This window comes from Stereum hirsutum, assembly GCF_000264905.1.
Source record: "Stereum hirsutum FP-91666 SS1 unplaced genomic scaffold STEHIscaffold_5, whole genome shotgun sequence".
In the NCBI taxonomy this organism is placed as follows: domain Eukaryota; kingdom Fungi; phylum Basidiomycota; class Agaricomycetes; order Russulales; family Stereaceae; genus Stereum; species Stereum hirsutum.
The window spans coordinates 2454140-2470246 of NW_006763135.1; the positions used below are offsets into that span (position 1 = coordinate 2454140).

The 16107-nt window shown below is 51.7% G+C and overlaps 5 protein-coding genes across 5 annotated transcripts; 3 read left to right on the forward strand and 2 right to left on the reverse strand.

Annotated features, from left to right (window-relative positions):
- Positions 1-324: 324 nt before the first annotated feature.
- On the forward strand, positions 325-1924 carry STEHIDRAFT_54376 (uncharacterized protein; the record flags this gene model as incomplete). Its single annotated transcript, XM_007302265.1, has 5 exons — positions 325-513; positions 571-724; positions 769-994; positions 1049-1166; positions 1220-1924. The coding sequence occupies 5 exons, from the start codon at positions 325-327 to the stop codon at positions 1922-1924; spliced, it is 1392 nt and encodes a 463-aa protein (XP_007302327.1).
- A 217-nt stretch (positions 1925-2141) lies between these two features.
- On the reverse strand, positions 2142-6358 carry STEHIDRAFT_155903 (ARM repeat-containing protein; the record flags this gene model as incomplete). Its single annotated transcript, XM_007303049.1, has 21 exons — positions 2142-2312; positions 2368-2455; positions 2515-2702; positions 2755-2913; positions 2966-3151; positions 3225-3422; positions 3484-3555; positions 3607-3674; positions 3733-3778; positions 3834-3983; positions 4036-4213; positions 4271-4418; positions 4475-4565; positions 4622-4776; positions 4830-4940; positions 4999-5281; positions 5345-5548; positions 5616-5799; positions 5856-5917; positions 5970-6042; positions 6108-6358. The coding sequence occupies 21 exons, from the start codon at positions 6356-6358 to the stop codon at positions 2142-2144; spliced, it is 3066 nt and encodes a 1021-aa protein (XP_007303111.1).
- Positions 6359-6611: 253 nt separating this feature from the next.
- On the forward strand, positions 6612-9536 carry STEHIDRAFT_167820 (uncharacterized protein; the record flags this gene model as incomplete). The annotated part of the gene is made up of 5 exons (XM_007303050.1): positions 6612-6942; positions 6996-7106; positions 7164-8266; positions 8323-9408; positions 9477-9536. The coding sequence occupies exons 1-5, from the start codon at positions 6675-6677 to the stop codon at positions 9534-9536; spliced, it is 2628 nt and encodes an 875-aa protein (XP_007303112.1). The 5' UTR covers positions 6612-6674.
- A 281-nt stretch (positions 9537-9817) lies between these two features.
- Positions 9818-11887, reverse strand: STEHIDRAFT_54139 (FolC bifunctional protein; the record flags this gene model as incomplete). The annotated part of the gene is made up of 9 exons (XM_007302247.1): positions 9818-10077; positions 10168-10358; positions 10434-10831; positions 10891-10968; positions 11024-11188; positions 11243-11326; positions 11382-11509; positions 11568-11682; positions 11735-11887. 9 exons carry the CDS (start codon positions 11885-11887, stop codon positions 9818-9820), a joined length of 1572 nt encoding a protein of 523 aa, XP_007302309.1.
- A 364-nt stretch (positions 11888-12251) lies between these two features.
- Positions 12252-15827, forward strand: STEHIDRAFT_130464 (uncharacterized protein; the record flags this gene model as incomplete). Its single annotated transcript, XM_007303051.1, has 8 exons — positions 12252-12484; positions 12539-12692; positions 12754-12896; positions 12951-13100; positions 13157-14843; positions 14917-15187; positions 15268-15733; positions 15794-15827. The coding sequence occupies 8 exons, from the start codon at positions 12252-12254 to the stop codon at positions 15825-15827; spliced, it is 3138 nt and encodes a 1045-aa protein (XP_007303113.1).
- Between the last annotated feature and the right edge of the window lie 280 nt (positions 15828-16107).

Here is a 16107-nt window from a genome sequence, read left to right on the forward strand (position 1 = left end):
ACGATAAACGTCTGGTCGGTCGCTGGTGGCAAGGGTATTGAGCTAGACAATATACAATGAGTCTGACCAACGCCCAGCCTAAGGATCATATACATCTGATCATGCGGATACATCCTGAACTCAAAGGGCAACATAGATGTGGGGGTAACAATTTCGTGCAGATGCAAGAGTCTGAGGTTGGTGCCGCGCCACAGTGTGGCCCCTCCCTGTGCCACACTGTCGAAAGCATGTGAAAACATATGCACACCTCGAGAAACGTCGGGAACGCAAAAGTGTAATCATGCACTCACTCTATCTTCACCTTCACTTCGAGTATCGCTCTCGATGAGTGCTCTCCAAAAAGCTTGGGATGATGCTCAGCCTCGTCTTCAATCCATAAGAGAATCTGTCCAGTCGCTTGCACCCCCACACGCACGAATATTACGCGTTGGTCAACTTGATGCAGAGCTCTTGGACCAGGAGTTGGTTCATCTACTACAGGACCCCCTTACCAAGGCTCTCGCGTCGATCCATGTAGGTACTGATATCACTAACATTCTTACATTTCGTGTCGCTTAATCGGTGCTTCAGAGCACATTCAGGTCGCGATTTGAGCCTGAGCTATCGCTGCTCATACAGCTCACCCTCTACAAACTCTCTGTATGGGACACTGGTGCTTCTTACGGTGCCAGACTTCAAGAACTGAAGTACTTGGCCACTAAGAGACGTTCAAATTGTCTAACACGTATGTTCCGCATGTACTGCGCTCGAGCATTGACCCTAACACAGGTCTAGCATCCGGGATATCTGCTCCAATTCTGGCCATCCACGGAGCCCTTACCATATTTGTTCCATACCTACACGCACGAATACGAACGCATGCTCTCTCAAAAGCGTGGCCTGATGCTCCTAGCTCGGATAGACGACGAAAAGCATGGGAGCTCCTTACAGGAGTAGAGTCGACACATGCTTTCTTCTCGCTACTAAGTTTTGTGGCATTCTTGTGGGATGGAAGGTGCGTACTTCATGGCCTCTGTGGGGGATTGATCGAGATGCTCACATTGCATAGGTATCGAACACTGGTTGACCGACTACTGGGCTTGCGACTGGCACCAGCACGCCGCCTAGTGAAGCGCGATGTCAGCTACGAATTCATGAACCGTCAGATGGTGTGGCACGCATTCACAGTGAGTCTCACCTAGTTTCTGTGGCAGACTCCAGCTCAAATCAATCCTTGCAGGAATTTCTCCTATTCATCCTCCCCTTACTACCACATCGCACAATGCGCCGCGTCGTCTCAACGACGATATCCTCCATATCTCATCCCCTGGACACACTGTCTCGCGTCCTTCCAACCCCAGCAAAATCTGCGCTCGGCATCTCTTCCTCGTCCGATCTACCAGAAGACGACCCTTCATCGCCGAAACGCGGCCCGTTCTTTAACCTACCCGAGAATGAATGCGCAATCTGTGCCGAAAATGCTGCTCTCAATCTTGACCTTTCCAATCCCGCAGCATCCATGGCTCAAGCAAGTTCTCAAGTCGCTTACTCTATGGCTTCCACCCAAGGGCCATCGAGACATTCTTTGACCTCAGCACATGACGACACGGATGAACCACCACCCCATCCTCTCAACACTCCCTATCGTACATCTTGTGGTCACGTCTATTGCTACGTCTGCATCTCGGATAAGATGCTCCGAGCAGCAGACGAGGCAGGTCCGCCTTGGGATTGCCTTAGATGTCGCGAGGCTGTTCGGGGTGCAGAAAGAGTCAAAGTGCAAGAGCATTGGATCAGAGAGGGAGATGATGGAGAAGGCAGTGTTGCGGAATCGCAGTGGGGGAGTGATTATTTCGATGAGTTGGGAAGTAGTGTTAGTGGTGTCAGTGGGATGACTATGGGCAGCAGGAGCTGGATTAGTGGCAGTGACGAAGGCTCAGAGTGATCTAGCTACTGAGGGGGCGTAGCCCATATCTTGTACGGCGTTCCCGCACCTACATATCGAGATATTGACAAGAATAAACGCGTGACATAGCAATTGTGTAATTAAAGTCGAAGATAATAGATCGACGACAAGTGGTAGTTTAGCCCAAAAATAGCTTCAAGGTATAAAGATCTCCTTCACTCTCAAGATATACTTACTAGATCTCATCTTCCTACCATCACTTGCCAGCGATCTCGTCCTGTAACTGCTTGAGAACGGTAGGATCGGCCTCGCCAAGATAACGGACTTGCAGCTGTTGAGGACCACCGCAAGCGACGGTCGCCTCTTGTAGACGGGCCCCGATAAAAGCGGCGAGCGGCGCTGTGCGGATAGGGTCGTTGTCCCACGACTGATTGAACTGTATGTGTTAGTGAGTGCTCAAGTAAAGGCTGATATCAACTTACGGATTTGCGGCGGCCATACTCTGGCATGTCCTCGGTGTCATTATAGAAATTGCTCGGTGGCTCGTCCCAGTACAAGGTCAGGAAGGTGCTGCGCCACAAACTTCAAATCAGCCATAATTTTGCTGCGTAAGGTAGATATGACTTTACCTTTCGCCCGACAACGCTTCCTCCTGTTTCTGTTGGATAGCCTCCTTGAGCTCACCGAAGACATCAAGCCAAATGTTGAAGATTTCGGATGGTAGCCGCTGCATAACTTCCTGACGTCCGGTCGAGACCAGTGCAGCGATACCCATGGCCGTGAGCTTGCGACGACGGGGTTCTGACATATTGTCGAACTGTGGTGATATTGAGCAACACGAAGTTATGAGAGTCTAAGAAGATACGTACTCTACGCCACCATTGGTCCAGCAAGTCCTCCCATAATTGCGTCTCGGGCACGTTCATTTTCGCAGAAGTTGCAGCCATGAGTTGAAGGAATGTCTGAGGCTCGGGCACTGCTATGCGCGACATGACGTAGATGTCGTGAGTAAGAATCGTAGTATCGGCCTAGTGTACCAGTGGTGAGCAAAAGAATACGACGGATAGAAAGAGTCAGTACTTTGTCCTCCATAATCTCTTTCAAAATATGAGCAAAGAGACCGGATGTGTGCAGAGCTTCGGCATAGCTGGATGGCGGCACGAGTTGAAACAGCATTTCGAGCGATTCCAAAAGCCCTTTTGTGTTGATAGAGTACACATTGGGGAACGTGACAACATATGCATTGAAGAGGTTGGTGGCGTAATGCTGATAGGTTGACAGTAAGTCTTTCCAGTAGAACGAGCTAGAGGGCCAAAGGGCAAATACTTGCCTGAACGACCGTCTGACCATCGAGAAGGTAGTAGCTCTCGAGGAGATCCGTGATCCTTCCCATAATGTCCACGCTAAGGGGTATGCGAGACACCAAGAGTGGGAAGAGATCGATCAGTCCACCGCTGCCAACTGTACCGACTGTGTTCGTGTTTCTTAAGGCGGTGGTCCATAGCTTAAAGACATCTTCATCCAAGTGCGCCAAGTTCTATATTTCAGGAGAAAAGAGTAGCATCCAAGCATCAAACAAAAAGTGAGAACGGACTTACGTTAGGCGTAAAGCTCTCTTGGATCAATGGGACCACTATGGATGATAGCGGGGCCGAGTTCTCCTTTACAGCCTGCATCCTACATTGAGCGATTGATACTGGAGACATGTTGTGCTGACGTACGGAGATGAGCTGGGCGACGATTCTCAGCAAGGCATTCTTGACCATAAAATTATCTCCCGTGGCTGTCCCTAATGATACTGTGCATGAGCGTGGTGAATGAACGAAACACCAGTGAAGACGACATACAAAGTGGTGGGAATGCGGATGCAATGTCGGCGATGAAGGGAGTGACCTGTAAATGACACTGAGCATGGTTCGCAGTGCTGAGATACCGGCCAATCGTATACCTGAAGACCTGCGCTTTCAAGTACAGTCTCTAAGGCGCTCGCCACACGCAGCTTGCTCTCGACTATCTCGGTGTCCGCAAGCAGCTTTAACAGTTCGGAAAGGACTGAGCCCAAGAACGGAGCAAAAGCGGTTGGGTCGAATGTGTTGCTCTATGTAAGACATGATTAATTCGTGGACGACATGATCAAAGGGCGAACGTACATTGAGACTATCCTTGATGGCTCCGGCGGTGGTGAGACGGATAACCTCAGTGCCTTCTCCTTTGTCCGTGAGAAGGTACGTGAGTATCTGCCAGATGCGTTGGTCGTTTAGTGGTGCGCAGTTATCGCCGATCCATTTCCCTATCAGCCACGCTACCCGGCGTTTGATGATGAGATAACTGTCGAGACGTCCTTGTGAACATGCAGACAAGGATGAGGCCCACATGAAGGCTTACTCAGGGTCCGGGTTGCGCACTTCGTTCATTGCAACATCCAACCACTGTACAAAGTCGATTGAATCCTTCAGACGATGCGCGCATCTGCCAACGGCGCAATATACTGCTTCCTTCTGGATGACGGCATCCATTCCAACAGTAGGTTGAGCTAGCGGATACTGTCAGTCGTATCGTACACAACAATGGTGGTGTAACGGGACACACCTATAATGCCACGGAAAGCTTCGGCGAGCATAGGAGTGACAAAGTCGCGGTACTGGTTGGCGAGGGTCATGAGGACCCTTTCCGCACACGGCTGATGCAACAGTTTCAGAAGACGGGAAGTTATGATAGGAACATAAAATAGCTCACTCTGATCTCGAAGGTCCATTGCTCGTCTTCCTTTTCTTCACTGTTCACCCACTCTTCAGGATCAGCCATCCAACCCTCGAGATCAGCAGGTTTTAGAGGCATGAAGTTAGTGACCAGGAGCGTCACTGCTCGCTGGACAAAGTCCTCCGGCATTGCTATGACATTGACCATCAATAGAACACTATGTCATAAGAAACCATGAACATACTGGCAGCATTAGTCCCGGCCTTGCGCGTGGGAGACCATTGTGCAAGGCTATCTTTGAAGAGCACCATGCCCTGTACCAGGAAACGGACAGGGAAGACGGCAGTAGGGGAATCTGGCATTGCATACTTTAGATTCAGTTCGATACATAGTTGCAGAGACCTGCGACGTACCAGCGATAAGCTCCGAAGCAGCGTTGGCTTGAACGACCTGGTTCCAGTACCACGCCACAAGATCATCGCAGGTGGGCAATGCGATAAACCTAGTTGCGTCAAGTTGCTCTAGTCGTCGGAATACTTTACCCAGTGTGAGGATGTGTCGCGTATACAGCCCAAGATTGCGGCCAGTGGCGGGGTTAGGGGTTGTGGAGGAAGATCGTAACGTCTGCATAATAGTCGTTCGTAGCTCGAAATGTGCACGAACGTGACCGGCCAAGGTCTGGAAGAGTTGCATGAACTGACACGGGTGTATTGTTTGTACGTAAGTATAAAGAGCGCTGGATGAATGAGCTGCACATACCCAGTCCTTGAATGCGTCCAGGGGATCTTTGGAGGTGTTTAGCCTGGGCCACACCCAAACCGCTATCCTCGCCACAGCTTTGAGGAGCAGATGGGTGGACATAACGATCTCGGTCACGCTTTGATCACCTAAACGAGCCACATCGAGGGCTGAAGAAAGCATCGAAGCGCATTTGACGTAGTAGTTGGATAAGATTAGATGAAGCTGTTCTGATAACTGAATGCGTGTGAGGACTGTCTACAGGCATGAATTTCATGAAAGACGAGCGAACCTGTTTCATGATAGCGATCCCGGTTAAGAACTTAATATTGTGAAATCTTTTAAGAACAGCATTGAGGGCTCTCAGAGAGCGATAGAGGACAAGACTAGCTTGTGTATCGGGAACGGTAGGGTTGGCCAGTCGCTTGTCGAGGTTGGTAGTGATGAGCGTGATGAGATCAGGAATGAGGTTAGGCCTTCAATGGCATCCGTGATCAGATCATACGTAATACTAAGAGCCCAAGGGGCTTACCAGTTGTGGGGATACTCTTTATGAGCAATGTTCGCAATCGAGAGCTCGTTACAGCTACTGATCTGGAAAGAGGTGAGCTCGCAACAATTGGGTGGCGCACTGAATGTTACTCACTACATCATCCTCTTCCTGAAGCAGGGTCATGCAGCGCGCTTTGATCCATGTTCTCTCCTCATCGGTGAGCTGTCTAGATTTCGACCAGTAAGTATCAAGATTTCTTTCGGGAATGAGGTACAAGAAACTGTGGCGCACCTCCGACTCCGCCAATGGTCCAATGCACGATTCTTAAACTGTAGGGCGCTGAGCTGGCGTACAGGTAAAGGCACGGTTTTTTGTGCAGCTATCTCCTGCAACACATTCCAACAACCCGGGAGCTCCAGCATGTCTTTCAGTAGAGCGGACGCCGCCTGCATCTTGGCCGGGTCCTGGGATGCCGCCTCGCACAAGACATTGTACAGTCCTTCTGGAGATATCCTCTCGTTTGGGGGTGTAGGCTTGACCATTGGATGTACGACTTTTAGGAACAAGCAATAAGACTAGAATTGTTTACGCACAAGAAGGTCAGACAAGAAAGAGGGCAAGGGCACGGTGACAACAGATGTCAACAACGCGTCGCGGTTCGCGTCCGTCGCGTCGTTTCGTTGGTGTCAGATCTTGTCGGACTTTGAAATTTATCGCAATACAACTTGGCTCAAAGCGTCGATGCTCCTCTGCTCCCGCTCCTTTCTTTCCTCTCTCACCAGACCGTCTCTACGCCTCACGCTTCACTCCTATTGTACAACCTATCAACAATCCCCTTCGGCCTCTATTTCGTTCAATATGTCTCGCCCTGTTATAACGGGCCATATTTCGCCTGGTGTCAAAGATTTGGACGACGTTGAGGTTCTGGATTCAGAACCAGAACGAGAAGAAATTCGAAGGAAGCATAAGGAAGAGCGCAAGGAAAAGAGGCGCGAGGCTAGTCACAAAAAGCTTGTTGCATCAGCTTCCTCCATCGCCACACAACGGGCCTGTTTGAGCCCTCCACCTCCTGTCTCGATTCCAACTCCTCCCGAACAAAGCAACGATGATGTTATCGAAATCAGTGGTGAGTTCTTATTCGCTAACATTTTTGTACTCACATATCAATATCATTTTCAGACAACGACGAAGGGCCCGCGACGGTTCAAGCCAGCAAGACTAGCGCTCCCACTAAACTCGTTAACGCAAGCAAAGAGGCTTCAGAGGAACCAAGCATCATTGACATCAGTGGTATTTATACTCACTTATCTGATTTTCTCAGACGCGTCTGCTGATGCGGCTTTGCAGACGATGCACGTCATCCACCAGCGCCTGTGTCTGTCTCGATACAAGCAACGCAACAGGAAAATGACCGTCGGCTCCCGACTCCTATCAACTCTTCTTCATCATATGCGGCAGTAGATATCGCTCACTGCGCATCAGCAGCAGACGCACCTCAGGAACACCAGGACTCCGACGACTCTGAACAGGAGGGCTCGAACTTCCGCCTCAAAATGGGTCGCTTCGCCTACACCTCGGACTCGCAATCGTCGTCTCGAGGCTCTCGACCACCCGGACGAACGTATCACTCCTACTCCACCGCAGCATCGCCTACACCCGTGTCCGATGCCCCCCCTGCCGAAAAGAAGAAGCGTGCTCGTACCCCAAAAGTTCAACTCGACCTTGGTGCCACAGATGGTGAGCTTGCCTCTCTGAAGCAATGTATCGCCTGCAAACGAGACTGGACGGTACGCAAGACCGCTGTCCAAAAGGGATCGCACATCCGGTCCTGTGCCGCTCAGCACGGTCTCAATCAAGAAACGGTGACCATTCTGATTCGTCGAGCTCTGGATGAGTCTCCTCCGCCCCCTAAGACCAAAGGAAAAGGAAAGGCGAAGGCGAAAACTGTCGAGGAACCTGCGGCCGAACCGAAAACATACCTGGAAAATGTCATCGACGAGACGACTGTCAAGCGCAGAGGCCGGCGGCCAGAGGTCCAGTCGACCGTACAAGACGTGCGTCACACGACCACTGCCATACTCAACAGGGCACGGACTGTTCTGGACGTCTCCGTCGACAAACACGGTCCTGCTCCTCCTTTAACTCAGGCCTTCGGCAAGAGCAAGTTGGGAGGTGCACTTCGCAGGCAAGAAGGTCAAGAGCAAGGAGAAAATGCGGAGCCGCCACGAACTCAAGTATTTGGCAAAAGTGCTTTGGGCGCAAGGTCTGGGTCTGGGGCACCTAGAATTTCTGGCTTCGGGTCTACCAGCGATGTTGAGGACGATGGACCTCCCCTCACTCAGCCTTTCGCTCCTTCGAAACTTGGCGCGAGTCTCCTTGCTACAGGTCCCTCGCTTATGGCGCCGTTGTCGCCGTCGAGGCAAAGTAATCAAGACAACTCTGTCATAAGTGTATGTCCTGTCACTCTTCTTTGTTACCCGCTGAGAGTAAGACGGTTGACATCTAGATCTCCTCTTCCCCTGACTCTGACTCCGCTCTGGCATCAAGCGCAAGAGACCTGGCTCTCCCTCGTACCCAAGCTTCCAAACAAAGGCGAGGAAGCTTTTCTGATGCCACCGGCGTGGTCGCGGCCGGTGTCGACGTTGACGAGGCGCGAGCGAATGAGGAATATGTAATGAACGATGATCTATATGGATGGCAGTGGGACGGTGGCGAAGGATTCAATGATGATGCGAATTTATATTTCGAGCCAGATCTTCAACCTGGGTCACCTGTGGCAGGACCAAGCCGGATCACCTTCGAACGAGCTGCGGTCCCCTCGGACGAAGAACTAGAAATTGACGAACATTCAGATTCATCGCTGCGTCTGCTACGGACTATTCTCGCTACTTCCGGGTCGGGAGCAAAGGGCAAAGGCAAAGGCAAAGCTAAACCGCCGGACACCTCTCCTGTTAAGACCAAGACCAAAACTACCAAGAAGACGAAACCCTCATCTCAAGGAACGAGACCCGTTTCCCCTCCACCATCGCCGTCCAAGGCTGGCACGCCCAAGAAGCAAGTGCGCAAAGCAGCTCCAGCTTCGTCGCCACCCAAATCGTCCCGTTCGCAGCAAGGTCGGACTCGGTCCACAGTCCTTCATTCTTCAGACGAAGAATTCGACATGGTACCCCTGTCATCCCAAAAAGCCGCCGGCACCGTCACCCCCAAACGCCGCAAACGACAAAGCTCCTCGACCGATGAGTCGGCTCTAAAGTCGAAGGCCACGGGTTCACCGTCCAAGAAAGCCAAAGGAAAGGCGAAAGCCACTTCGCCTACTCGAACTCGCAAAAAGCGCACCGCAGCATCGGACGATGGGGCAGAATCCGAAGACGTCGATATGCCCGTCCCAGGGCGACTTCTTCTTGACGACGAAGAAGCAGGTCGATATTTGGAAGAGAAGCTGAAAGCGTCCATATTTGCGGACGAGGAGTTGCATTTGCGTATTCTGCGCTATGAGCCTATCGAGTTTGATGTTTTCATTCAACTGTTGAAGGATGTGAAGATGGGGAAGGGGAGGATGAAGGTGGCTGTGAGTGGAATTCTGGATAAACTTGTGAGTCGAGTCCGAATCAGTCGTTGTTGAGCCTAAGAGGGGGACTCACGAATTGAACCCTCGAACAGGCTATCAATTTTTACGGAGTGCATGGGACGACCGGTCGGAGTCGAACAAAGAAGAGATGATTCACCGAATTACGAACGGACGATGAGTGATAGTAGATGAATACTGAATACAGGATAAGTATACAATGCGTGTTATTATAGTTTATGATGCTCTGTTGAAGAGAGAAAGACCCTGTTGAAGGCATCAGAGAAACATCCACCTCTACCTCCACTACCACCTCCACATGTATCTCTCCAATACTCTAGAACCAATACTGTACCAGCCTCTAAGTATCTATAAGAATAAACCAACGGAAAGTGAAAAAACCGGGTGACCACGACATGCACTCAACGGGAGCATCTCACAACGCAACACTCGCCAAATCCGCTACTTCGATCACACCCCCGACGAGGTGCAGACTTCCTGCCACTAGTACGTCTACGCCTTTCTTGTCGTTCCCGCTTACACCGCGAACGATCCTAACGGCGTGTTCGATAGAGGGGAGAACGTGGACGTTGGATGCGGCGAAGGAAGGTACGAGGGCTTTCCATGCGGACGCGAGGTCTTGCTGGGTTTTGAGCTGAGCGAGATCTGACTCGGCTATAGCGTGAGTCGTCAGATCTACAGCCGAAAATAAAATAGAATAACGCGATCAGCTGTATGGTCATGGAGAGAAAGAAGGACAGACGAGAGTGAATCATGGGTACTCACCGCCCTTGAACCCCCCATCGGCGTAGGTGACGTTCGCACAAAACACGACATGGTCAAAGAACGTCTCGGGCTCTTCTTTCGATCCGTGGAGTTGGAGTTGGGTTTTCATCTTTGCGAGGACAGTACCGAGGAATGATGACCCAGAACGGCCATTCGTGCAGTTAAAAATGAGTACGCGGGGTCTTTGTTTCCTGTGGGTATATCGAGACCCTGGTCAGCATTCATAACTTCCAATACGGATAGTCGAAGGGCGTAGTATGACTTACGAGTTCCCTCCTGCGGCCAACGCAAGCCCTGGCGCGACAAACCACTGCACACAACAATCCAAACTCTCTACCGTATGCGCACCATCGAGGAACCACCTCGTACCCCCATATTCCTCGTTCGGGTCATTCACAGATTGGCAGCGACCCGGCCAACGAGAAGACTCGAGCGCTTTGACCCATACAGGCGGGAGTGGTAGTGCGGTGATAGCTTGCGTCTCGGGAGTCGAGGAGTCGATAGATTGTGCTTGTACGTGCGTTGATTCTGGTTCGAGGATTTGGAAGAATTTACGGACGAGGTGGACCGCGAGGTTGGCGTTTTGGAGTTGGTGGGTTCCGGCGAGGCCGAGCTTGATGTCGGCGAGCTCGGGGGTTAGAGGGACGACTGTGAATTCTGAGGCCTGGAAGATCGGACAGTCAGAAGGGATGGCATGAGGTGGTGCAAAGAAGAGAAGGTTACCTTGAGATCTTCGCTCTGCTTCTTGAGAACCTGTAGGCCTTCTCCTGGTTGGTTGACCGTCAAAGCTGGTACGCCTTCCTGGAGCTCTTCGTCAGAGATGAACGATGCTACTGGAGGAGCATATAAAGAGTACCTTGTAGATTCCACCCTTCTGCCATGCGATTTCCGCGAGTGTCTTTCCGAGGACGGCTGTGTGGTCGATTCCAAGCGCAGAGACTCCGGTGACTATAGGACGAGGGACGATGTTCGTGCAATCATATGTTCCGCCTACTCCGACTTCCAGAATGGTGGCATCGACCTTATTCACACGTCAATACTTCAGAGTTATGGATGAAACGACGTTCGTGTTCACCTTGAGCGAAAGAAAGGCATGATAGGCCACTAAAGTCACGTAGCGGAAGTAAGCAGGCATGAGCGGTGTGCTTTCAAATTGGCGCTAGAAGCAAGTGTATCAGCGAAGAGTACGGTGTAGGTGTTGGCAGTTTGCGTACTGTAGTATTCTGTTGTAGTCGATCCCACACTTCGAAGAAGAAACGAGCAAAGTCTTCCTCCGATATTGGTGCGCCGTTGACTCGTATCCGTTCTCGAACGGCGACCAAGTGAGGAGACGTATAGAGTCCTGCGTAAATAGTCTTAGCTTACTTACAGGGACATGTCAGGGTTGTAAGGATGCATACCGACTTTCCAAGATGGTTTAGCATGGCGAAGAATCGAGTCAGCGAAGGCGCAGGTAGATCCTTTGCCTTTGGTCCCGGTAATATGGATCACATTCAGTTTGTTCAACTCTTCGGGCTGTGAGATCGGTAAAGAAGTCTCTCAAAAACAATGTGTTGTTGATTCGCACCTCGTAGCCTATTCTCTGCAGATATTCCTTGGTCTCTGGGATGGCGAATTGGGCGAGGCGTCCTCCAGAAGCTCTGGATGCCTCTATTGTGGCGGCGTTGGACTGTAGCGAGTTGAGATGCTCTATGGCATCTCTGTAGGTGCGTGTAGACATTGTTCTATGGTACAATCGTAAAAGCCGAGGACGGGATAGGCACAGAGGAGAGAGAAGATACCGAGTTTGCATTCGTGTGCCCCGCAAGCAGATAATGCTAAATTGAAGCTGATCCCGGCTCGCTGAACGCCGCTGAGCAACCGCTGGGGGCGGAAGGCAATCTAATCTTATCTCGTGCCTGTTAGCGAACGCCACGCGAGGCGGAGAGCGCAGCGTCAGAGTCGACTCGTTCTAAACCACATCTTTGTTCATGTTCTTGGCTCGCTAGCCTCCTCTCCACGCCTCCTGCGCACCCTCCACTTATTTTACAGCTCTTCTCAATTCTTCTCCAGCCTTTCTCTCCTTCGGAACATCCTCAACGGCCATGCATCTCCCTTTCACCCCCAACCACGTCCTGCTCATAAATGCCTGTTACCCCGCCCCCGCCGCCCTCCTTTCCGCTGGCCCAGACTATCGTCCGAATTCACAAGAGCTCTCAAAACTGACGTACTATGCGGCCAATCGCCCGGCGAAACTTAACAAGCTCAGCATGGAGCTAGAGAAGCGGATTGCGGCAGACTGCAAGAGAGCACAGGCAGGCAATGCTCGATACAAAGCGTGCGTGACCTTGTTACCCCTATCGTATTATGCTTTTACTTACGGTTTACCCAGGTCTCTCTTGATATCAATATCAATAATGCGAGCTTTAGCCGCTGACTGTCGCCGCGATATTGCTCTCCTCACTCCTTCGCTACTTGCTGCTGCCGACATGACCCTAAGTGCCATGTCGTCTGACCTCGAAGTTTCCGCTAAAGTTGCGAGCATGGTGCGTCATACTTCATGAACTCTTCCTTCACATCCATAACTTATCTCGAGCGCTTCCTTAGTTCACTGCGTGGACAACGTATACTGACGGTCGACTCATCGGGACAGACAATGCTGTCACGAAGGACTACATGTCAATCCTGCAACGCTTCGCAGCACTGAGCACAACTAGCTCAAGTTCAAGCGACCAAGAGTTTAGAAATAGGTACGTATCCAACTGACTACATGTTATGCTATGTTTTATTGACTGTGCAGTTAGAACGCGTCTGGTGGGTCTTGCCGCGCTGACGGGCGCCGTAACGTCGGAAGCCTTGTACAGTTCTACGCAGTTCGCTTCCCAAGTATCGACAGTGGTGCCTGCCCTCATGGTCAACATTTTGGAAGTCGACATCTCGACATTAGATATGGAGTTTGTCCTCTTGGTACACTTGACCTCCTTGGCTTTGGCTAATTCCCTAACGACAGGTCTGCAGCAATGAAGGACAAGCCAATATCTCCTTACCTAGACGAATTCCGCACTCGCCCCGCAGTGGAACGGCGTGCAGCCTCAATTCACATACACGTCGACGGAGAAAGAGGCCCCTCTGCCAGCGATGTCACTAGCGCCTCTCTACGAGCCTTACACTCTCTTCTCGACCATTCCAATGGCGCTCAAGCAAACCATGTCATGCAAGCCGCTCTAGACAGTCTAAACACCTTGAATGGATGGGACAAGATAGATCACTGCCGGTGGCTCGCCAGAAAAGCGGCAGATTGGACACAATATCAGTATCGCTACGCCATCCCTACACGTTTAGTCGAACGTCTTCAAGAAAACCAGGATGCTCAAGCTGCTACCTCTCTGCACAGCTCTCTTGCCGCCATGGTCACCACTGTTTTCGTCTCTCCTACGCCACTCATCAATCTTTCCACCTCCGATGTCATTTCCAATCTTATCACCCTCGTCATCCGGCGAGCCGCGATTGACCCATCAGACTCGCTTCTACCAGCGCTCACTGTGTGTATATCCTCCCTGGGAACACATATCTACTATGTCGACCAAATCCATGACCTGGCGAGCGAGTTGATTAGTCGGCTCATCTCGATCGAGGCCAATGGAATACAAGGGAGGAACGGACCCGCCAGCACCAAAGGCCGGAACCAGGCCATTCGATGCCTTCTTGCGGGTCTCGTCGGATTGATCCAAGTTCCTAGCAAGCAAGCCTCTGCTAAGGACTTGGAGACGAGGGTGTCCCCCAAACCAGACCAGTCCTCCACCGTTGCATCCGTCATCTCCCGAAACTCTGTCGAAGCGACAGCAAACGGCAACCCTGGTTCACCCACTACCAACGGTTCAGCCAAACCTGGCCGCCGAACGAAGGTCTCACCCGAAATCTGGCAAGATACCTTGAACCTCCTTTGCGATGCGGATTACTCCGTTCGCGCGGACTACCTTCGCGCACTCATATTCTACATCAGCACCGAGATCTCGAAACGGGGCGAATATACTGATTCGGAGGGTGTGTATCGAATTCGGCCGCTTGCCGAGGGACCGATACGACAGGGCGCGAATCTCATCGCGATGTTGAACGGGGACTCATCGACGAGATTTTTGAACGCGGTGTTTGCGTACCTCTATATTCTGGCTACGTCGTCTGCGTTAGGCATCCAGTCAGGATCGTCATCGCCGTCGCATGGGAGCCAGATCGTGGTGGACGAGCCGGCACAGGAGCCAATGCTGAATGTCGTGCCGCCTACGCCGATGGGTTCGACTTCCAACATGGGCGATGCAGCCGAGAAAGACGAACTTGGGAACCAGCAGCACGGCGCCCGTCGCTCGATATCCATCCAAGCTCGCGCACGGAGACAATCCACCATCCAGCAGATGCTGGAACGCGTTCCCTCGCGGTTATCTTCCTCCGCGTGCGCCACTGGATCGGATTATCAGAATATTTTGGTCGCGCTGGTTGCAATTGACGAGCATTTGCCGATGAGGGGGTTGTTGACTGCTGTGCCGTTCCTTGTGGCCTTGGACGGACTTTGCAGGACGGCATCGAGTGAAGATGCTGGAGTGCTTCTGCGGACGAGGGCGATTAGGGAGGTGATGGCTAGGGCTTGGCTTGCTATTGGGAAGACGTGGGCTTGTGCTGAGCTTGTTAGCATGGCAGAAGAGGTACGCTCGTTCCTCGTGCATCCCAACTTGCTGGTCAAGACGGTTTGTTCAATGAGCTTTTTGTTTCATCTAGGCTCTGAGAACGATGCCAATGCCTTCACCATTACCACCTGTAACAGAAAAGCCTCCTGGGGCCTTCACAGCTCCAGAGGCTCCAGCTGGTTTGGTTGGGACTGACGCTGCAGGTTCGGAATCGGGGACACCCTGGTCAGGCGTCGACACAGAGGCTGCAATAAAAGCAATCGGCACTTGTGCGACAGTTCTAGAGGCAACGCATCTAGACGAGGCGACGCTGTTGCGGCGACTCGCAGTACAGTGGACGCCAGAGTCTGCCATGAAAGAATGTGAGTGGTCGGATCCGAACCCTTCCCCACCAACCTTATAACTGAACTTTCTTTACTTTTCTCCTATTGTGTCAACCTAGCTACCGAGCGGCAGTCAAGCTTCGACGCTCTCCGCGGGGAAGGCGGCGCCACACGCCTCAAACTCGCTCCCGCACTGATGCACATCGAAAACATGTCCCTCCAGAGCCTGACCCGTTCCACGCGCGGTGTCGGGGTCACCGACCTGCGCGACGCACTCGAAGGCCGTTCCTCGATGTCAAACCCCGCTCTTGTCAACAGAGCACCCTCCATCTCGACGCTGGACCACACCTCCATGGCTCACACCCATCACACGCAAGGCTCTATGCCGCTCAGCAACGACGGCGGGATGTTCCATAAGCTGACGCCGACGAAGTCGAGAGGGACGGAGAATGGGATTAAGCCGAAGTTGACGACTGGGAGTCCGAGTGAGGTGAAGGATGTGTTGAATAGGCTGAAGATTGGGAAGCAGGCGGGTAGTTCGATGTTGAAGAGCTCGTTCCCGGCGTTGCAGAGGCAGGAGGGGAAGTGAGTTTTATTTCAAGGTCATTTAGTCGTGTTCGTCGAGCTCACGTTTTCTTTTTTTAGGCCATCGAACCTCGTCCCTCCGTACAAATCGTAACGGAACGAAACTGTACGGTTTATTTCTCCTTCTCTGGAATGCGCAGGTCTACGCCGCGTTGTACCATCTTCTAGGCCACGTTAGGCGTTTGGATCCATCTTCTCGGGTCTTTTTTTCTTCTGGACTTTGTTTTCCCTTCCTCCTTCTCTGCTACGCAACACGCACGCAAGCTGAATCACATCTTGCACGGATACCACTCTCGTTTTTCATCTCGATCCCACTTTCAGTCTCACTTTAGTCCGAGAATCCCATCATTACACTCCCATCCATAAGTAACTTA